The following is a 23208-nucleotide window of genomic DNA, read 5'->3' as shown; positions in this document are numbered from 1 at the left end:
ATAGCTCAGTGGGCCTTACCTGGTAAGACAAAATAGTTTTAGTATATATATATTTTAATGACTTGTTTATCTTGCCTATACTTTGCACTCCTCTTTACTACTATAATACTGGTAGGAAACGTAGTGGACTGGAAGCCCAACCGGGATTAATTCACAGGAGGCAGGGGATTAATTGTGTATGTCTGTGGATATCTGTCCACGTGTATCCGGACAACCGGATATATAAACACATCGCCACCTAGCGCCCATTTATACTGGTACTGGTAGGAAACGTAGTGGACTGGGAAGCCCAACCGGGATTAATTCTCACAGGAGGCAGGGGATTAATTGTGTATGTCTGTGGATGTCTGTCCACGTGTATCCGGACACCTGGATATATAACAAATGCGCTCCTAGTGGGCATTACTGGAAGGAAACGTAGTGGACTGGAAGCCCAACTGGGATTAATTCACAGGAGGCAGGGGATTAATTGTGGATGTCTGTGGATGTCTGTCCACGTGTATCCGGACATTCGGATATAAAAAAAAAATTGGAGGGGTGGGGCTGAGTGGAGAGGGGAGGGTAGGGAGGGGCTGGGTGGGGAGGGGCTGGGTGGGGGGTGGGAGGGGTGGGGCTGGGTGGGGAGGGGCTGGTCACCCCGTGGTGCCCTTATCAAACTCAACGTTTAACCTACTCACGCCGGCTTGTGCCCGCCCTCACAGTCGGGCATATTTGCGGAATACACCACGTGGTGCCGCCGTTGACCCTGGCCACTGACCTCCGCAGGAATGTGTTAATCACCCAGAAATGTCTGTCCGTCCCGCGCATGACGTCACCCCACGAGTCCCACCCCCCCTGCGTGACGTCACTCCACATGAGGCCCCCCTCATTAATATTCATGAGTGGGTGGATTTTTACACTAACGCAGAGGAAGGTAGAACTGAATTAAATAATCTATTACGCAAAGTCGCTTCAAATATGACGTTTCTTGTGACGGTGAAAATAAATCTACGCAGCACAATGCTACATCCGTCCGTGACGTCACTGCAAAAGAGCCCCGCCCCCCTTCATTAACATTCATGCCCGTGTGGACATTTACACTAACGCACAAGAAGGTCGCGCACTCCACATGCCGCACCCCTCCCCTCATTAATAATCATGAGCTGAACAATTTTTATTTTAAATATTTCAGATTTATTTAAATACACCCGTCCTTAGACGGACAAAAGGCTAGTTGTGTATTGTTTGTTGTAATGTTCTGAACCCGTGCCCCCTGACTCTACATCTGTAGTGGGGAAGAGCTTTATAGTTCATCGGATTCCACCTGCAGTCGAAAAAAAAATATTCAGATTCTGAAACCCCCTGCAAAATATCGCGAGACTACTACGCGGGCTCGGTCACGCGCACACGGCCTCCGCGAGATTTCATTTCGTACACCGCACGAGCATGGGCAGGGGCCCGCGCGGCGCGTCACGTGGCGGCGGCGGCGCCCCGTCCATTCGGCGGCGGCGGCGGCATGGGGGAGGGGCGACCCGTGGGGGCCCCGCTCCGCCCGCCCCGCCCGCCTCGCGCGTCCTGAGTGGGAAATCCAAAGGCGGTTGGCGGGAAACGCGCGGGAAGTCGAGGAGGCGGCGGCGGCGGCGTCAGACGAAGGACGGAGAAGCGATGGCGGAGGAGGCCTCGGGCGGGTAAACCAAAACAACCACCAAACCCTCCGTCGGCCTCGCCCGTTAGCCGAGCGAGGCGCTAACGCCGCGGCGGAGACGGAAGGACGGCTGAGGGTTAATGATGGAGGGGTGGGGAAGATGGAGGGGTGGGTGGGGAAGATGGCGCGCGCCGCGAGAGGGGTGTTGGGGGGGGGGTGGTGGTGATGTTGGAATAGCGACCCACACGTGTCGGGAGGGGTCGGGCCTAGCGTGTAAACGCACATGGCCCAACGTTACATTACATTAGTAATATAAAGTTGTCGTTATGAGGAGAATGGTGGGTTGTTGTTGGTGGTGGTATTCGTGGGTAGATGAGACGGGGGCGATACGAATGGGCTTGAGGCTCGTGAGCCGTGGGGATTGTTTCGCAGGATCGGAAGCGAGAGATGGCGGCGGTGGCGGCGGCTTGGGAATTACTTTCATCCAGCAGTAGATTGTTCCACGGCGTCTGAAAATAAACGGCGTTGGCAGCGGCATTCTTACATTATAATATTGTTGCGTGCATTGGAATGGCCCGGCACACCCGTACTTCGGTTAAGTTAGGCCCAAGTTGCGTAGTGTTGGCCCAATGCCTCAAACGCGCGTTCTAGTAATACGAATATAACACCCCATACTATTATACAGTGCTCGTACAATACTGAAAGTGGCTCGTATGTTGTTAAACTACCTTGAAAAGTGTATATTCTACTAAGATTCGCAGAGGTGGGAGTGTGCAGGTAATTAGTTGGAATGTTTAGGGACGCGTCAATCACGTGGATTGACCATGCCTATTGATGAGTAGTAACTACATGCTTATTGACACGGTACGAATAACATAGTACCGTACAGAACAGGAATCGCAGCAATTCCGAAAATGTATTTTATAGTCGTGTTAAATTAATAACGCTCCGAATTTTGATCTAAAATATAACGTTACGGTGTTTAGTACTGTCCTTTATATTAATACTGCTAATGATAAGCGCGGTGTAAACTTGCAATCCACTATTAATACTGCTGATTATTGCGTGGCGTCAGTTTTCTGTGTATACGATGGTTGCCCGCTAACATCAATTGTCTTCGCTTTCCGTTAAGGCTGTACGGGGGAATCTTATGTCTTCCCTTATTCCCGTGCGCGTGCTTTCGGCGGCGCGTTTTCCCTCACCCTCTAACCGCGTGCTCTGTTGTGTGACCGTGCCTGGCAAGTAGAGCGTTGCTGAGCAGTGGAGAGGTTGCGGGAGCATCCTCGGCGTCGGACGGCTCGGCCGTCGCCACCATCGGTGGCGCGGGCGCCAACGGTGAGCCGGAACCTCCTGCTCGCTCTGGGAAAGCGGAACACGTCCCGGCGGCACCGTCGCCACAAAGGGAGAAACGCGCCGAGGAGTCGTCGGCAACGAAGGGGGGTTTGCCGGAGCAGCCCAAACCGGTGAAATCGGAGGAAGCTCGAGTCTTGGCAGAACCAAACGAACGCCAGGAAGCGCTCGAGTTATCAAAACCGAAAGAGCCGTCGGAGTCGAAGGAACGGCAGGAAGCGGTCAAGTCTGCGGAGCCTAAATTAACGAGCAGCAAACCACACGAACCGCTCCCGTTATCAAAGCCGGCAGAATTGAAAGGACTGCAAGAACCAGTGAAATTACCTGAAACTAAATTAATGAGTAACAAACCACAGGAAGGGCTGCCGTTATTAAAACCAGCACGGTCGGAAGAATCCAAGGTGGTGCAGGAACCGGTAAAGTCGACGGACCCAAAAGTTTCGGGGGAACCAAATAAACCGCAGGAACCTGTGGCGCTGACAAAATCGAAGGAGTCGGTAGACTTTAAGGTTTCACATGAATCGGTCAAGTCTGTGGAATCGCTAGGATCCTCAAAACCACAGCAGCCAGTGAAACCCAAGGAGGACACCAAATCAGATAAATCACAGGAGTTGGTAAAATCGGCTGAACCTAAGCAACTGGTAGAACAAAAACAACGACAAGAATCGGTGAAATCTGCAGAACCCAAGGACATGGCGGTTCCTAAGACTCGACCTGAATCTGTAAAGTTTTCAGAACACAAGAAAGAGGTGGAACGAAAGCTACCACAAGAACCAATGAAATGGGTAGAGTCCAAGAAAGAGGTGGAACAAAAGCAAATGCAACCACCACCGATGAACTCGACGGAACAAAAGGTGGTAGAATTGAAAACTCGTGACTCTTTAATGTCTGCTGAACCCAAGAAAGAAGTAGAACGAAAGAATAAAAAAGAACCGGTGAAGTCTGCAGAACACAAGGATTCGGTTGAGCCTAAGACTCGGCAGGAACCTGTTAAACCGGCAGAACCCAAGAAAGATGTGGAACGAAAGCAGCAAAAAGAACCGGTGAAATCTGCAGAATACAAGGAGGCGGTTGAGCCTAAGACTCAGCAGGAACCGGTAAAATCGGCAGAACCCAAGAAAGAGGTCGAACGAAAGCAACAAAAAGAACCGGTGAAATCTGCAGAAAACAAGGAGGTGGTTGAGCCTAACTCTCGGCAGGAACCGGTGAAATTGGCAGAACCCAAGAAAGAGGTGGAACGAAAGCAACAAAAAGAACCAGTGAAATCTGCAGAACACAAGGAGGCGGTGGAAGAACCCAAGGCAGCTCCGGTGGAACTGAAGGAATCGGAAAAGTCAAGGGAGCCGAAGTTACCGGCGAAGCACAAGGAAACCCGGCAAGCGGCCATGAAGAGAGCAGAGCAGGCCGCAGAAAAGAGCTCGCACACAGATGCAGACGTTTCCATCTCTGGTGTAAGCAAATGCATCATTGAGCAGTGCACCCAAACTCGATGCTAGAGGCAGGTCCACGCCAGAGAGATCAGCTGCGCAACCAAATCGCGCCAAGTTAATTGCGCAATCAGGATAAAAGTGTCCAGGAAATTCAAAGCCTTGGTATTATTTCATTGCCATAGTCTCCAGGTTATAAGACACTCCAAAAAGTTGTGCCAGTGTCAATAAAGTTATTCTAATCTGGTCTCGCACATGCACACCCACTGGATGACAACACAGCCTCAGCTATTCTTTCTTTTTAAATGCAATGGAAACATAATCTGGAAAATACGACAACGGCATTCAGTGCTAATAACTTTCCCTTTGAACAGTTCCACGATTTCGGCATGGGTAATCTTCCGCTGTAATTCTTTTTTTCTTCATTTTCATTCCAATTGTGCGTACGGTGTTATTACATGAACAATCTGTTTGAGAATCTTAAATAAGTGCAACTGTACCTTTACCTTGCAGGCCGCTGAGGAAAAAGTGAAGTCTGAGGGTAGTGGCTCAGTCACCGAAGCCAAAGTCGAAGCCAACACTTCTGAGTCACCGATGCCCGAGGGCTGGCGCCGGTTGGTGATGCAGCGGCAGGCCGGAGAGACGGCCGGCAGATACGACGTCTACATATTCAGGTGTGGTGCGGGCAAGGTGGCGGGGGGGGGTAGCGGGGAAGCAGAGAGTGACGAAGAAAAGTGAAACCCCCTCCTCCACTTGTTCCTGTCCTTCACAGTCTGTCAGTTGTTGGGGCCGCTTATTATTTCGTGTTATCACATTTGTCATCCATTTGGTCTTGGGTCATCCCGTGTAAGTAGTTGATAAGCATTACCTTGATTCAGTCTGCAGTCATTGCGCTGCAGTGCCGAGATGTTAACTCCCTTGCCTGGTATGGAGGAGGTTGTGGCTTAGATCCCGACCCTGACGTTTAGAGTATTTGGCTCCTCTACATTTCCACGTGATAAGCCACTAAATGTAGCTATCATTTGTGGCGAGGCACTTTTAAAAAAGAGCTTTATAGCTCAGTGGCCCTTACCTGGTAAAATAGAAATGGTTTAGTTCATAGTTTAGTAAATAAGTCAACTCAGTTGCCTGCACTTGATTGGGTTGTTGCAATGCATGGTTGGTGCGGCGATTTCCTTCACTAAACAGTTTAAAAGTAAGAGTTTCCCTATTTTGAATGTGGGGAAGTAGTCTTCATCACATAAGCGGCCACTTCCTATTGTAGGCTTGTTTGGGAGCTATGAATGCTCTACATCAAGCAACTCCTTATGCCACCCAATGGATTACCAAACTCAACGAAGCGTTATCATCTGTGACCAGTTGCTTTGAATGTCCGATTAGCACTGTTGGTTACGTACGGTGCGAAAGAAGTTAAACATACATACAAATGCCACAAAAAAGAGCAACCGAGAAAGTGTTCACAGCATGTTCTAATACTGTGCCGATGCTGCTTGAGTTTAAAAGTCATTAACTCTTTAAAAAAATATATCATTTAAACCTTCCCCCCCCCCCTCGCAGCCCGAGTGGTAGGAAGTTCCGCTCGCGCCCGGAGCTGGCGCTCTTCTTAAAAACGCTGGGCGATACAGCGCCCTCCGCCGATGACTTCGACTTCAGTAGCGGCACCGGCAAAAAGGCAGCGGTGGCCGCCAAGATACGAGCTGCTTCGCCCCGAGGCAAAAGCGTAACTCGCCGGAGCAAGAGTCCCCGCGCCTCCACCGCCGAGAACTCCCCATCTACCCCGCGCACGCCAAAATCTCGCGCCTCCGCCCGGAGGAAGTCTCCCACCTCTGGCACCAAGAAGGGTGGAGACACGACGCCGCCAGCATCATCGTTGGAAAAAGTGGGGCGGCCGCCGTCGCGAAAGACGGCGGCGGTGACGGCCGAAGTTTTGCCGGCGCGCAGCCGCCGCAGCCGCAGCCGAGAGACGTCGATGACGCCGCGTAAGCGGGCAAAGCCGGCGGCGCCCCGGCAGAGCAACGATAGGGATGATGAAGACAAACAAGAGGATGAAGTGGTGCCACGGTGGCACCACGGCAAGAAGAGGGCGGTGCTGAGCAGCGATGAACGCGAAGACGAACGGTGCACGCCCAAGAAGCGGACAAGGGGTCCGAGTGCCGGTGCCAAAGAAGAAACGACCGGTGATGAAACCTCAGCGGAGGCGAAGAAAGTTGGAAGCCCAGGTAGCGCCTGATGACTCCCGTGTGCCTGTATGTTGTGGTGGAGCCGCTGGGCTTTAGCGCCGGTGGGAAGAGGGAGGAGCGGGGTTGGGTGGTTGCCCGTGGGGTTGGCCCCTCGCTGGCGCCGAGGGCTGCGACGCAGAGAATGTAGGCGACGCGACGAGAGTGGTGCAGAGAGACGCATCGCGGTCTCACTCAGGTTGTGTGTTCGGTGTGTGGGAGGCGCGTGCAGTGTGCGGGGTTTTTGTGTATATTTAGTGTGTGGAGTGTTGTGCTATGTGTGGTGTGTGAGTGTATTTGGTATGTTGTGTGGTATGTGTCCATGTGCAGCGATTAGGGGGTATTCGGCATGTAACGATTAATATATTGATTTCTATCGAATTAATTTGAATTCAATCTCATACATTGGTACAATGTCTTTTAAAGGGCCCCCCCCTGCCTCTGTCCAGGGGCGGCCCGTTCATATTGCCGAATTCGGGCGGTCGCCTAGGGTGCCATGTTAAATGGGGCACCAAATTCGAGGAAAAAAATACAAATAAAATATACAAATTAAAGACCGGAGATATTTCAATCCCCGTGCGCATAGAGGGAATGTGAATTATTCATTTGTCAACATTTCTGAGAATGTATTGGTTGGACCTACTGACGGATGGACAAACCGAATAATTATGCCTCTATTAAAAAAAATACTCTTAAAAACATTAAACGGAAAATAGGGGCAAAATGTTTCCCAGTTTACCAAAAAACCTCAGCCTAGAGCTGTCCTTGGGGGTTGGGGTGGGGGCACTGGTTGCATGGTTTGCCTCGGCCACCAGTTGCTGGCAAGCTAATCTAGGGCTACCCCCTGCCTCTGTCCACCCAGCAGTGTGAATTGATTCACCAGTCGATCGGTGGGTTGCGTATGGTCGGGTGACGTGTGAATACTTCCACCTCTTCCAATATTAGTGTCGAAGAGTAGGCCAAATATACCTTGATATGAAATGTTATATTTTGGAACCACTAATTGTTACAGGCCTAATGCCTCGACCGACTAGCTTGTGTATGTGTTCTGCGTGTGTTGTAAACGGTCAGACTTGGTGGAGATCACACGGCAAGCCTCATGTAAAGGCATGTAACGATACGTTTGATTTATCATCCATCGCTCACGGTTAATCGGCATCAAATTGCGTGCGCGTAGCGATTGATCATGTCCATTTCGTATATATGTCGAATGTGACCGACCCCATGGTAAGAAAACTGCAGCCGTTGAATCGAGGTCCTGAATCGTGAATATTGGGGGGGGGGAGGGGTTTCAGTTGATGCATTGATAGATTGTATTGTTGCTAAAGTCCAGCATTTTATTTTGTCTGCTTGACACGCTCTCACCTCCTTATCTTACCCATCCTGCTGTGTGTGTGCGCGTATGCCAGCGGTATTGTTAAGTACATTGATGAATCGTGAGTTAAATTGGTCTCCTTGTACGGGAGACGTCCTGTAATGTAGAAGTGATTGATGTGTCGAGGTACACCACAATCGGCTGTGTCGCTTAAATTAAGGACCTTTCCGCGTTAACTGGTTCTGTCGTGGTTTTGTACCCCGGGTGGTGACGTTTTATTGATCGTACATTTTTCAGTGGTAAGGACGATACTGATGAAAATGGACACGGATTGAATGATAGAATTCGGAAAAGGACGATACTGATTTTGTCACATTTTCTGCTTAATCCAGGTCCACGCCTTTCGAGATCACTTGCGCAACCAAATCGGTCGAAATCGGGCAACCTGATCACCCGCAGCAGCTTTGTCCACATCTGTGTGAGAGTAGTTGCACAACAAAAAGACGTCTCTGAGTGACTTAAAGTGTCTGCCCCCCCCTTTTTCTAGTTTCCACATCCTCCCACCTATATCTGGATTGTAACATTTTTTTTTTACAATTTTTCTGCTTAATTCAGAAACTGTAGCGTGTGGTGATGCGATACGTTGCTATCATTTCGCTGAGCAGATCGATTGTTGTTAGTAGTCTATACTGTGAGCAATCGGTTGCAGAGACGTCCGCGCATAAACGGTTCGGTTGCGTGCAACCAGGTTGGACGCAAACGATAGTTCGGGTGTGGACGCAACGTAACTAACGTCGAGTTTTTTTCCACAGAACACAGTTCGCGTCCGTTGTTTATACCGATCACGATTAATGATTGATTCCGCATCCTAACCCCGATGTGATACGCTGCCCGTGTACACACCTTTTATCAATCCACTGCTGGAGGAGGGCCGCCGCACGCCGTATTTGATGATGCTTTAAGCTATAGGATAGTAGCGTGGTGTGGGTAAGAGTTTGAGGAATTAATTCCGCATCTTTTAAGAATGGAACGGCAACTGCGTCGTTGGAACGGAATGAGCGTTTTTCTTGAAGCATTCACAGTGCAATGTCGCATGTCCGACCCACTGGGGACTGAAGCATAGGCGGCTATGTGAAAAAGTCAAATGTCACGTGAACGTTTTTAAAAACTGCCAGGTTTTGCGCCGTTAGTGGCAATTAGGGTTGCTGCACACAAATCAAGCGCAAACTTTGAAAAGTCGGGATAATGCTTTACTGTACTTAAGAGGTAAGCGATTGTACGCTAGCTGAAGAATACATGACCGTGCGATAAGGTCAGATTTACAAATACCAGTTTGTGATCGACCGTTGCACCCCCGCACACAGCTACTGACTGCTTCACTGGATGTGGGCAGTTAATTGGGCAGGGCGGATGTTGTACTGTATATACAAAATCCGGAGTGTTAGCAGTTTGCGGCCACAGCTGTGTAGATGGCCGATGTAAGTCTTGAGTGGATGGGGGCGGGTGGTGGTGGTGGTTCGTCAGAATCGTAAGATTTCGGTGCCAAATTATACTTCCCCCCCCCCCCCCCCCACCTGTCCGCTGTCTTGTACGATATCTTTTAAGAGCGATATGTAATCTTCCCCCACCCCTCCCTCCCATATAAGCATTTAGTGTAATTCCATAACATTTTCTTGGCGAGACTGCACTCGCAGTATTTCGTAATCGCAAATAACAAAAAACACTGTGTCCTATAATGGCCCTGCCCTAAAAGGAAATGCATATGTAATACACGGCGTGATGAACTGCGATGACGAAGGGCCGTTGCTTGAAACGTCGCCTATGATATCTTCCTGTTAGGGTAGCGTGTTGCTTCACGCGTTGAGTTTGTGTTAGCATGATTAGATGTTTACGTATATTTTGTCTAACTCGTCACAAGACTTGAGGTCTGTTCTTTAATTGGTGTTTCTTTTGCATGTTGTTAAGCGGACTTGCGTTTGCCACCAGAGAAATCGGGGAGCATCGTCAGGTCCAGTATTGTACGTTCGTTTGTGTCTCAGTCCACTTGTCCTGATGAGGGTCGTGCTGGCGGCTGCATGTTGAGTATGACGGTCCAGACCTCCCTTTACCTGGCGACAGACTCGCTCTTCCTGGGGGAATTCCCAGGCCAGCCGAGTGGCATCGTCCCACCAGTGTGTCATGGGTCGGCCCTGGGGTCTTAACTCATTGTACAGACGCTAAATTATCAGATTAACAAGTTGGGAAACATCCATATTAATATATTGAGTTGGATGAGGTAGCTATGCACACCTTGCAGTCCAGCGATTTGAAGGCCAAGGGTTGGTGGATCGCATACGGTGCTGCGAAACTCCCAAAACCCCACTGAGCTATGAGGATGTCCCAGGAGATGGATTCTCAAACTCATTTGTGCCGACGTTGAAGTGTCTCCTGCCTGCCATCGTTTATGCAAGGGGTATTCGACTAACTCCCGTTTCTTCCACATCAATCAGAACCATCCTTCAAATGGAATTGGCCAAACATCCCAATGTATCAGTACTCTCCCGATAATTTTAAGACTTGGGTGAGACTTTTCTGGATAAGTAAATGAAATTGTTGTTGCTATTGAAAAGTTAACGTTTAATAAAAATGAAATGAGGGGAAAACAAGACCTTGTTCAATCGAATTGCTTGCCCAAAATGTGACAAGCTATCAACTTGTGAAGGGAGGGTGTATGTGAATCCTAAAATGAATCATGAAATGCAAAAATAATGTTACGTTACACCGTAAACAACCTTGATTACTACAAAGGTTAACGTGTTTTTCTATATACTTGATTCTTTCGGTAAAGTCACGTAGATAGAAAATAAAATTTAATAAAAAATAATTGAAAATAAAAGCTTTATTTTCAATTTATTTAAAATTTTATTATTTTTATTTTCTATCTACGTGACATTACCGAAAGAACCAAGAATATGAATTCCTGCGGTCACGAAAGTATTAAGTCGGTGTTTTTCTACTCAATTTTAACTGATGGTCTGGTCTATTGCTGGTCCGCAGATAATGGTGGAAAATCAATGTTCCCATGGCAGAGCCTCGTCTACTCGTGACATCTCAACACATGAGCCACTACTGTAACCATCACCACAGGGGGGTTGATGTTTACGACAGGACCAAGGTGTGAACCCTTTGTCAGGAATTTAACTCGTGGTGTTGTGGTCGAAACCCCCACTTGTCTGCCGGGCTCATTTTTACGATGAAATCCTTATTTTAGAGTTACCACTCCGCGAAATACTTATTTTACTATTAGTCACGTAGATCAGTGTTTCATTAATTTTCTTAGGGGGGGGGGGGGGGGGGGCGGGGGGCACTTTTGCCGGAAGCAGGTCTGTGAGGGCCGTCACACACATTTGCAAAAATTGGGGTTTGACGTGATGATGATGATGATGGCGAGACGGGGGGGGGGGGGTGTTTTAACTATTTGTGTATTGTCGGGCCCGTACGTCAGGGGCTGCACTACAGGCCACCAGGCACCACCAGTGGCCTGCGGGCCTTGCAATGAAGAGCACTGGTGTAGATCGACGTCGTTTGACAACGTTTTTTTTTGCGAACTAAGCAAATGTATGCACGGTCTCGTAATTTTTTTTAACAAAAAAAACAATCTGAATTAACGCCCACGACGAGTTGTGATTGTCCCCCCCCCCGCCCCGAGCCCGTTTCGAATGTCGTACATTTAATTCTTTACTCCAGCTCTTGAGTGCCAGGCGAGCGTCATACGACTAGCAATTCGGTTCCAGTTTGCGAAAGGAGCGGCGGCATGCGCCGTTGGAAGAAGTTAAAGAGGGCTTTAGCACTGGCCATGCGTGATATCTCGTGGAACCGTCCGATTTCCCCCCCCCCCCCTAAACATCGCGGCGTCTTGGTGAGAGATGTCCTCAACGGAATTTTTTTGAGGCGTCAACACGGCAAGAACGTGATGTTCGAGAGCACAATTGGAATGTAACTGGGGAATTCTGAAGAAATAATGGTAAGATTTTGATGTCATAGATCTGTTGTGGACACTTTTTAACCTCCTGCATTTCCCTCTCGTTGCCTTTGTGTGTCTGTAGCACCGACTGCTGTGTAGCATTGTTTAATACTGAAGGGTTCTAATAAACACATTTTTAAACGTATCCAGTTGTGTTTTGCACGTGATGTGTTTTGCTACGTAACAAGTGTGCCTAGGGGGGGGGGAGAGCACTTTTTAAACGCGTTTCTTCCCGCTTTGACACGGTTTTAAAAACGCGGGTCGTTCGCAAAGTATTAAAAAAAATGCCCGTGAAGTGCCCAAGGAGCTCGGAGAGAATGCACGAGGTCGTCGTCGCTTTGAGAGGGACGTCAAGTGGAACGTGTGGATTGGAGAGAATGTGCGTGGGTTGTAATGTCACAATTCACACTTGTGGGAAAAAAATTAAGCGCACTTGGGCTGGACACGTCACTCGCTACCTTAGAAGGGACAACAAATGGCGGTGGCGTCCGATGGTCAGGAGGAGAGGATCGACGGCAGTCGCAGCCAGTGGAGAAGGAGCGTGCACGTCTTAAAGGGACGTTCGTTAATCGAGGAGCTGCAGTAATGAGATCGGCTCTTGTTAGGTGGACTGGCTGCATCACTGGATTTTGATAGGTGGCTGATGGCTTGGGGACGCCTTCATCCAGCAGTGGACTAGATTATAATGTGCTGCTTTGAAATTTGCCTACGAAATACCGCGATGTGGATCTGGACAAGAACGCGTGTTAAAACGTTTAATTTCTCATTTTCGTGTCTAATTGCGTCCAATCATCGTCCATTTCAAGGTACTTCCCCCAAAGCAGTGTGGGTGTGCAACTTGCTTGCAAGCAAACTAATCGCTTCTTTGTGGACATCCCTTCAACCGATTGCGAGCTGCTGCGCAACCGGTTGTTTCTAATAGAAATGGACTACTTTAAAGAGATTTGATTGCGCAACTGACTGCTCGGGTATGAAAGGACCGACGCCGCAGTGAAGCAACGTGTCGCTCATCGCAGAGTAAAACTACTTGTGAAAGTTTGTGCTGTTTTGGCCCAAATACCGTCAACTGTTTGGACCGACGTGCAACATTTTTTTGAAATCTATTAGATTGCACGACTTTGCTGCGCTGTGTTGTTTGAGGGATCGAGGTTATAACTTTAAACCACGAATTGTGTTCACTTGGCCCGTCAGAATCCCACAGAGGGGCCAATAAAATTGAGTTGCCACTTTTTAAGAAGTCGGCAGACGTCCCGTGCGCATGTCCTGGGCCATGCCAGAGGAATAAAAAATTTCCACCACGGGCTTCATGACATCTGGTTGGAGACGAAGAGCCATCATTGCTCAACACTCGGTTGATGTTTTTCGAATTGATTGCTTAGCCGAGGTCGTGAAATCCCATTTCAGATGCTTTATTAAACCGAAATCTCGAGGCGGCTGGGTGGTTTCGGTCAGAATGCTGGAGGAGGTAACGGTGTTCGAATCAAGGCAGCCCTCCTAAAGTGGTTTCCGAGGGGACAGGCGTCCATGACGTCTCCTGACCAAACCCCACTCCCACGTACCTGCCATTATTTCATTTAATTGTGTTCGTCTCCACCTAAGACTTCATTGAAACCCAACATGCCTTGGTGTCGACTATCTGTTTACGTTTGCAAGCGAGAATTTCATCAATGCTGCTTACAGCTGGGGTTTGGCATCGTCCCATCCCTCATTATGCCGAGCAGAAATGGGTGAGGTTCAGGACTGTGGCTCGTGCAGCTGCTATGGTTGCATTGGGTACGTGGTCCACAGCTTCCCAAACATTCTGGCTGATGCAGGAGGTGTCACAGCTAGCCGAGAGAAAGTGGCAGGCCCTTTATCACCGCCTGCAACATCCCATACCCGCGCATGAGGAGGCTTATCGTTGTCTACACCCAGAGGTTCGGAGAGCCATGCGGCACTGCAAGGATGAGCAGTGGTCGCGGGTTGCTGCGGAGGTGGAAATTGCCTCGGCAAACTCGCGATCACAAATTACGCTTCAATTACATTGGGAGGAATTGGAGCTGGTTTTAATTGCCGATGACTGGATACCAGCGGTACCAGAGGTGTCAGAGAGATCGGCCACTGGAGAAGTTGGAGGCAGTCTCCCTCCAGCAACAAGAGGGCGGAGCGATGCTGACAACGATCATGAACACAGCGCCAGGAGGCTAAGACACAGCAAGTTGGCACAGCGGGGAGCACAGGTGGTGCATCTGCCAGTCAGCCCAGCTAACCCTGCGCGTGTGTCTGTGTGCTGTTTGATGTTCGTGTGTGTGTGATGCACGTCTGTGGTGTCACGTGGTGAACGCATGCAGGGATAATGAGGGCGAGTGTCCGTCCTTTGCGAACGAGGAAGACCAGTCCATACTTCTTCCGTGCGCGCAAGGCCGATGGTACAGTCACTTTACGCAGCCTTCCACCCATTCACTCAGTCAACGCTCACTCTCAGTCTCTTACTGTGAGAGGAGGGTGTGCACGGTGGCTAGGAGATGTTAACTACCTCGCCAGATGTGCAGGAGGTCGTGGGCTCGATCCCGACCCTGACGCCTGCTGCTGTATATTTGGAGTTTTATTGTTCTCCCCGTGGTCGCGTGTATTTTTCTCTGGCTCGTCCGGTTTTTCCCTCCACAATTAGAATCAACGTGCATTTAGAGTATTTGGCTGCTAGAAATTTCCACGTAATAAGCCACTTCGTTGAGCTATCATTTGTGGCCAGGTCGCTTCTAAAAAAACAGCTATACAGCTCAGTGGGACCTTACCTGCTAAAATAAAATAGTTTAATTTACTCGAACTATTCACCCTCTCAGTTACTCAGGTTATCCTTAATGTTCACCTTTTCACCTTTTACCTCTCCCAATTTCATTCTCAGCCTCTCGCTCATTCACCCGCCTCTACACTCTTACCTGTACGTACTGAGTTAGTCACTTACTCATACTCACCCACAGTTGGCTAGATGCGGTGCCAATGAAGTTCAACATTCATGCACACAATTACCGAGTCTATCACTCGCCCATTCCCTCGGCCAATACGTATGAATGCATGTTGAACTTTTTTCACACCGTACGTAGCCAACCGTGCTCATCGGAGGTGTGATAATGGTACTAATGCTGCTGATGGTGGTGCTGATATTGGTCGTAGTGATGGTGATAATGGTGCTAATGATGTATATATGTTGAACTTATTCGTACTGTGCATAGCTAACCGTGGTAGTGGATGTAAACGTCTGGTCTCCCATTCTCACCCACCCATGCACCTATTCACTTACCTACTACTTTCACTCATTCAGCCTCGGTTGTCATTAAACCTCTCGCTCACCCATTCACCGACTCATTCACCCGCTCCCTCACCCTCACAAAACTCGCCCAATCGGTCTCTAATTCTCACCCTCGTGGTCGCTAATGTGCATTGTACAACGTGGAGAGAAAACGGTCCACAGCACGACTGGAAGACACCGCTGGCTCAACGGTGGAGCGAGCGGCTCGCAATCAAGAGAGAGGGCTTTTAGTTCAAATCCTGGTTGGGGGTTGACTTGGCCTTGGTTGTTCTACGAAAAGACTGGCCCCCACCATAGGAATGTGTTATTTCCACCTTTGGCTCAGGCCTGTAAACAAGAGATGGGCGCCTCCGCGTTGCTCTTTCAAGCAGGAAATTGAATTGTACCTTTGCCACACGGTAATCCATAACCGCTCGCCGTCGAATGGAGAGAGTGCGGGAGGAAGAACCACAGGCAACCGGCAAGGCAGCAGCAGCAGCCAGGCAGTGATCGGGCGCTACGAACAATTTCTCAAGCTCTGCTGTCCTCCATATATGTATATTAAGATGCCAGGCAATTAATGAGCGTTCATACGCGTGGGAGAAACCCCACAAAAACCCACGGCGGGGGGGGCTTGTGACCTGAGAGACACTGCGTGGCCGTTGGTCGACCGCGTGGTGGAACTGCTGCCCCCCCCCCCCCCCTCGCTGTGTGGTTTCGCCCCCTAGAGCTCGGCGCCCCCCACAGGGCGTCCTGGAGGAAGTGGACCCCTCCACGCTCCCCCTTCAACCTCGTGCAGGAGACGCTCTTCCACGACCCTTGGAAGCTCCTGGTCGCCACCATCTTCCTCAACAAGACCTCCGGTGGGTGGGCGTGGAGGTGGGGATGGGAGGTGGGGGGGCGGTGGTCTGGTGTAGCACGTAATGGCCGTTTAGGAAACTGGTACCCCCCCCCCCGGTTATGGAACTCCCCACTGGTGCCCCCCCCCGGTTATGGAACTCCCCACTGGTGCCAAACCCGGTTATGGAACTCCCCACTGGTGCCCCCCCCCGGTTATGGAACTCCCCACTGGTGCCCCCCCCCCCGGTTATGGAACTCCGCATTGGTTCCCTCCTCCCCACCGGTTATGGAACTCCCCACTGGTGCCCCCCCCCTGATTATTGAACTCCGCATTGGTCCCTCCCGGTTATGTAACTCTCCACTGGTCCCTCCCCCCCGTATTTAAACTCCCTACTGGTGCCGCCCTCCCCCGGTTATGGAACTCCCTACCGGTGCAACTAAGTGGCTCTGAGTTTGAGTTGTAGATCTGGGTGTCTGTCTCTATCACGGGGTTCATAATGGCTGTGTCAGAGACACCAGACTAGTACTGCTGATGTCTTGCATTCGAGTATGGCTCTGAGTCTCTCTCAGGGAAATCATAACGGCCGCACTACTGAGGTCCATGCTTCCAGCTTTGGGCCTAGTTGTTTCCCTGTCGGGTAGCTAATAATGTCCATGTTGTAGATACTAAACAAGTAACCCCCTCCATCCCACCGCCACCTCCTCGCCCCCCCCCCCCCCCCCCCTATTCACCCCACCCCGCCCCATCCCGGTGCAGGCCACCAGGCGGTTCCGCTGCTGTGGAAGTTCCTCGAGCGGTTCCCGTCGGCCGAGGTGGCGCGGGAGGCGGATTGGCGAGAGGTGGCGCGCACCATCCAGCCGCTGGGCCTGCACGCGCTGCGCTCCAAGGCCATCATACGCTTCTCCCGTGAGGCCGCGCAGTCGGCTCCCGGGCAAAAACGCACAACTCAAGACAATAATTCACGTCGTAGCGGAGGATATACATAAGGAAACAAACAAGCAGTCAATTCGTCTCATTCACATCTCCGCGTCGCTCCGCCGCGTGAAATTTTTTTTTAAAGACAAGCAAACTCTGGACTGTTTTCGACACTCAGTGTCTCATCAGCAGAGTCGGGCTTAACAATAACAATCATTCAGGATTCGTGACGCGTGCAGTTTTTTCTTGTAATATTTTAGAATTAAATTTTATTTTTTTGTTGGAATTGTCAAAACCGCTCGTTTTCATTGAGGTGCAGACGTTTGCGGTCACGTGTGACCGACACCCCCAACGAGTGAGGAGCAACTAGTGATCGAACGAGTGCGCGTAAAGTTTTTCTGCCCGGTAAAGGTTCACGCGCAACCGTTGATAATCCACCCACGGATAATTGAAAGAGTGAAATGTAACTGACTTGAGGCCACGGCGGCTGGAGTTCGGTTGTCTCATAAGAGATTAAATTTTTTCAATGTTTTCACTGCCATCTTAAAATTCCCAGGCGAGTTTCTGACGAAGAAGTGGCGGTATCCGATCGAGCTGCACGGCATTGGGAAGTACGGCAACGACTCCTACCGCATCTTTTGCGTCAACGAGTGGAAAGAGGTGCGACGCTGCTTTGCTTCTCGGCCACACGAGACCCCCCTTGGAGGAAGTTTTAAGGGCAGGTCATCGCCAGCGACTGGCAACGTTTGCCGTGTAATTTCCTTTTTTGTAACGAAATAAAAAAAAAACTTGACTTTGTCCCAAAATACAAAGAGGTGCACAGTCAAGGATGAAATGTACGGGAAAAAAGACGGGAGAGGGAAGGGATTCCCGGGACGGAAGTCCGCAAGACAAAGAAGAGGAGGGCATGGCTCAAGTTGAGTAGCAGGGAGAGAGGAGGAGGAGCCCTAGAAAGGAAGCTGGGGAGAAGAGGAGAAGGAATGACTGAGTCAAGATGTTGGGGGGGGGGGGATGAGAGGGTGAGGATGATGATGAGAGGAGAGGGAAAGAGAATGAAGGAGTGAACTGCAGTCAGTTGCATGGAGGAGTGGCGTCTGTTTTCATAGCGGGCTGCAGGGTGAGGGGAGGGATTCAGAATGGGGGTGGCCACACAGGAATCACGTGATTTACGGAAGGCTTGAACTGATTTAGACGTGGATGTCGTGGCCAAAAACCTCAGAAAAAATTTCTGACTGGACAAACCGGGACATGAGTAGTCATTGTCAAACTGTACTTCTATGCTCCCACGTACACGTTGCCGCCTTAATCAAACCCACTCTGACCAGCGCGGTGAAGTATGGTCAATGACTCTCACCACCTGCACAGCGTAGGGAGGCCCTAATCCTGTAGTGGATTGACAAAGAAGGCTCTACGTGCACACGAACATTTAATTCATGGAAATAATAAAAGTGACATTGATGGTGATAATAACAATATTGTCAAAGGTGATGATGTATGTTGAACTTCTTTCACGCCGTGCATAACCAACCGCGCTAATCAGAGATGCGGGGAAGGACAACATTAACTACAAAAAACTGTTCTAAAGAAATTAGTTTTCAGTATAAATTTCAAAGCGCATAGCTCCAGTGGCTTCCTAATATCGGGAGAGCGTTCCAGACGGCTGCAGAAGCGCAATTGAAAGCACGCGATGTGGTGACCATCTTTGTTCGACGGTTAGCCACAAGCCGCTGCGAGGATAACCGAAGTTTTGCATGATGGTTAACGTTTCCTGACGAGATCAGCAAGGTATTTGGGTTCATTTATGGCAAGAACTTTGTGTGTAATGAGTGCGACCTTATGATGCCGATGACGCCGCTGATAAGACTGACAAAGATGATAAAGATGATGATGCTGCTAATGATGATAACGGATCGTGATGATGACGATGGTTCTGACAATGTGATTTCAGGTGAAACCACAAGACCACAAGCTCACAGACTACCACCGCTGGTTGTGGGAAAACCACAAGAGTCTGGGACTTGACTGACGAACTCGCTCGCCCTTGTCACGGGAATGAGGAATTTTCACCACTGGCTCAGCTTTAGTAAAACAGGAGATGATGTGCTGCAGGCATTTAAAGACGTATTAATGAATCCATTAAAAGCGGTTCTTACTCTTGCATCGAACTGTGCTAAAATTTGTACAAAAAATATAGTTTTCCATGTAAGTCCCGCTGAGCTATAGAGCTATTTTCCAGAAGCGACCTGGCCACAAATGATAGCTAAACGAGCAGTGGCTTATCGTGTGAAAATGTATAGCTGCCAAATACTCTAAATAATACTTGAAAGTCGAGTCTGTCTCTACTGCTCACAACCAATTGTGCAACTGCTCACAACCGGTTGCAGAGACGTCCATGTATGTACAAGCGATTCAGTTGCACGCAATCAAGTTGCACGCAACTAATCGCCCAGGTGTGGACCGACTTTACATTCCCGCCGTCTAGCTCTGGAATATTTTACTGAGGCTGTAATACTGTACACCATGGCTTGTTGCACTTTTAAAACATTTGTATACCCTCTTTACCCGGACAGATTTGGATGTCGTGCGAATGCGGAATTCGAAATGATCGGAAACATGATACTGTACCGTGATGTTTGATCTCGAAGTTAAACTCATACTCTGTGATGTTTTAAAAAAAAGTATGAAAATTGTACACTTGTGTTCAGCTTAACACGTAGGATTTCGCGACCAATATTATCCATAATATAGTTTTTTTGGGGGTTCGATCACGTAAATATGAATGGGTTGTTAAACCCGCCACCACCCGGCACAGCCAATTCGTGAAGTTTGTCACGTAATTTTAGATTTTGAGCTTTCGTGACTGCAAGGATTCATACTCTTTGTTTTTTTCGGTAAAGTCACGTAGGTAAAATTAAATAAAAGAAAACATATGAATGAAATCACGACGTTTCGGAGGCTTGTTTTGCCTCCGAAACATCGTGATTTAATTTAGTTTTCATTTATTTTATTTTACCTACGTGACTTTACCGAAAAAACCAAAGAGTTTGTCACATAAACAGAACATGCCAATTCGTTACTAGTTTAACGACTCGACGACAAGTTATATAAAGAGCCACTTTCATTTGAAGACTCCCACAGTAAGGGACCCTAGGTTTTGTGCTTGTCTTCCAGCTTGTATCTTCTCTCCACTGCTCGTGCTCTCCCCTTATATATCCCTCTGCTACTTTTATGGAATGTTCCCTCAGTGTATTTCCCTTAGCCAATCCCTGTCCTTTCCCTCTAACGGATCCAATCCATCGCCTCTGGGTTCCACTTTGTTTCCCGCCTATTCTCATTCAAAACGTTTCCTCCAATCACTTCAAAAGCCTGCCTCCTGACCAATCCCTGTGAAAAGGTCTCTTTCCTCCAATCAGAGACCTTGGTTTATCTTTGAATAGCCGTTAGGCGGCACATTGGCTTCAGATCATTGTCGGCCATTACACTAGTACAGCACTCCGGTGAGTTGGTGTGCTATACTAGTGTAATCGTCAGGCAGCAGCCAGATTTGTGAAGAAATCCTCCTGTTTCGTTCCTTATAGGGGTAGATTGTGAAGACGTCACTTGTATTCTGAGCAAAAAAAAAATCTAAGTTGATGTTTGGCACGAATTCTTAGCATCAACGGTTAAATTCCATGATTGTGCTTATTTGGTGAGGTGGATGGTGTGTGTTTATAATGTCTCAGAGACTTTATTAAAGACGAGTTTTGAATATATGTTGAGTATTCATTCTTATTATTGGAGTTTAATCTTATCGGTAGACAGAACCGGTGGGGGAGGGGGGGGTAGATTCAGTCTAGTTCCCCAATGTGTAAATCAAACATTCTTAAATTTACATGTGCTATGAGCAAGGGCCATTGCATGAAACGTTGACTATTATATATTTCTCCTTTTAAGGTCACGCACGCACAGTGTTGCTCCGGGCGAATGTGTTGAGTTGGTTTTATTGATTGGACAATACTGGACATCTGTGAAAAAGAGCTTTATAGCTCTTGACTTGAAACTTTCGTGACTGCAGGAATTCATACTATTTAGTTATTTATTGTTCTATCTACGTGACTTTACCGAAAGACCCAAAGAATATGAATAATAAAATAAAGTGAATAAAAATAGCACGACGTTTCAATTGCTACACAAGCGGTTGTCATCAGGATAAGGGGTTAGCCTCTAAAGGCAAACTGTTTTTAAAGGTTTGGAGATGGGCGTAGCCCAAGTGTATCAACAGCACCAGCAGCATGGGCGGGGCAGCAATGCCAATGCAGCAGCAATGCCAATGCAACAGCAATGCCAATGCAGCAGCAATGCCAATGCAACAGCAATGCCAATGCAGCAAAGGGCCGCCAGGAAATCACTACACCCTGCTCCACACACCACACTGCTGACGGTGGAGGTTGATTGACAAGAAAACACAAGTCATGACCCAAAGTGGTTGATGACATTTTTCCAATGATTGCTGAGTCTATAACCTTCCTCTCGGTTGAAATTGTGTCTGTATATATGGATGGCTTTATGAACGAATCTTTGTTGATAGCCAGTAGGCTTGCAAAGTACCATGATTGTCTTAGACATGTCTCGGATCGTGTTTGTGAGCATAAGATTTGAAATACGGTAGGACCAATACTTCTGCTGTGGCTGATCATTATTTTAATGCGGCTGTCTCACACGAAATAGATATCTCTACATGACTCTACCGAAAGAACCAAAGAGTGTCGCTTTACAGCTCATCGGATTCATCCAGTATAAATAAAGATTCGTATTCTGTTTGTGCACCATCACCAAATACACCACTGGGACAGCTGCCCCTCAATTATCGATGCAGTAATCGCCTTTTGATGCTTAAACTTGTCACATTGTTGGATAAAAGTAATAATTGTGTAACGAGTGGCTCCGACACGGTAAGTAACTTCAAGTATTCATTAGTAAATCTTCGGTACAGCCTCTCTCTCTCTCTCTCCGCGGATGTCGACCCGCTCTCATGTCTGCGCTGCCCCGTGCCACGTGGCGCTCAACCCGCTCGCTAACGCACCGCTGGCTGGCGGCGCGCTAGGGAGCGGCTGGAGGTCGAGCTGCCACGTGGCAGGTGGAGATGGCGGGGCAGCAGCGGCGGGGAGCTCCTCTTGATCTTCACACACTGACCCCAAACGTTGCTGTACCCCCGGCTTATATTCACTCCCCGGAGGCTACGCCCCACCTCTGGCCACGCCCCGCCTCTGGCCACGCCCCACCTCTGGCCACGCCCCGCCTCTGGCCACGCCCCCGCCTCTGGCCACGCCCCGCCTCTGGCCACGCCCCACCTCTGGCCACGCCCCGCCTAGAACCTTCGGGAACGTTCCAGAGGCTTCCATGGTAGATCCGCCCATTCACCTTTACCCCAGATAGAATCCCTACTATCGATAAAACGTGGACTGTATGATGTGTAATGTAACCCCCACAATAATGCAGGAGATGACGCTCTCTTATTACAATTGTAATCACCGTAATATCTTGGAGTAATCTACACATTCCTGATACGTCAGGATAAGTCTAGGATAGCAAAAAATATTACATTGTGGCAATTTTTATTGAAATGTTACAAAGCCACGCAACAGAATACGTATTAACAATGTACTAGGTGGTTGAAATATTTAAGGGGTGCTATAAATGTTGTGGGTTTTACTCTCCAACACACCGGTGTGCTCAAGTAGTCACGAATTGGCATGTTTTGCTCACGTGAAAAAACCCCTAATTGACCGTGTCGGATGGTGGTGGGTTTCACGACACATTTATTTACGCGACCTAACCCAATAGAAACCTCCTTTATTATGGATAATACACACCTGTCAACCCCCTTATCAGTCGCCCTACCTTATTACAGACAAAAAATTCAGACCTTAATGGTCAACCCCGTGACCTTATAAATCTCAACGTTCATCCTACAAAGTCCCATCATCACAAGTGAGAAGCAAATAGACACAAAGAAAACAACAACAACAAAATGTGCCACTCTATTTTCTATTTTCCTGCAACAACAATGCGGGGAAAACCATATGGGCTTACAGGTATGATAATGTTAGTGGCGAGCGCCTACTTACTACTTGTTCAACTTTAAGGGGTGTCAGTGCCGGATTAAGGCCCTGTAGCATATGTTATAAAGGGACCCTACATTTTTTTTAAAAAAACGTAAATATTAAAACAAGTAATTATTTGCTTGCATAGTAAAGTAATTGTATTTTT

The 23208-nt window shown here is 48.6% G+C and overlaps 1 protein-coding gene across 2 annotated transcripts; it reads left to right on the top strand.

The window, feature by feature from the left end:
* Positions 1 to 1410: 1410 nt before the first annotated feature.
* On the top strand, positions 1411 to 20711 carry MBD4 (methyl-CpG binding domain 4, DNA glycosylase). 2 transcript variants are annotated; one of them, XM_032971660.2, is made up of 9 exons: positions 1411 to 1667; positions 2871 to 4425; positions 4915 to 5075; positions 5959 to 6620; positions 14266 to 14343; positions 15932 to 16066; positions 16801 to 16950; positions 17516 to 17619; positions 18908 to 20711. In XM_032971660.2, the coding sequence occupies exons 1-9, from the start codon at positions 1426 to 1428 to the stop codon at positions 18983 to 18985; spliced, it is 3165 nt and encodes a 1054-aa protein (XP_032827551.2). In that variant the 5' UTR covers positions 1411 to 1425; the 3' UTR covers positions 18986 to 20711. The 2 variants fall into 2 exon arrangements, with proteins under 2 accessions (XP_032827551.2, XP_032827550.2); XM_032971659.2 differs by having other exon boundaries at positions 2868 to 4425.
* Positions 20712 to 23208: the final 2497 nt, after the last annotated feature.

The sequence above is a fragment of the Petromyzon marinus genome, chromosome 46, assembly GCF_048934315.1.
Source record: "Petromyzon marinus isolate PM22_M1 ecotype Great Lakes invasive population chromosome 46, UKy_Petmar_22M1.pri1.0, whole genome shotgun sequence".
NCBI classification, from domain to species: domain Eukaryota; kingdom Metazoa; phylum Chordata; class Hyperoartia; order Petromyzontiformes; family Petromyzontidae; genus Petromyzon; species Petromyzon marinus.
Note: the sequence above shows the minus strand (reverse complement) of the source record. Positions and strands in the feature narration are given on the sequence as shown.

Coding starts and splice junctions, on each gene's coding strand:
- MBD4 (XM_032971659.2), top strand. CDS start 1,426: ATGGGCAGGGGCCCGCGCGGCGCGTCACGTGGCGGCGGCGGCGCCCCG. Junction 1,668..2,867: donor GCGGAGGAGGCCTCGGGCGG/GTAAACCAAAAC, acceptor GTGCCTGGCAAG/TAGAGCGTTGCTGAGCAGTG. Junction 6,621..14,265: donor GAAGAAAGTTGGAAGCCCAG/GTAGCGCCTGAT, acceptor GAACGCATGCAG/GGATAATGAGGGCGAGTGTC.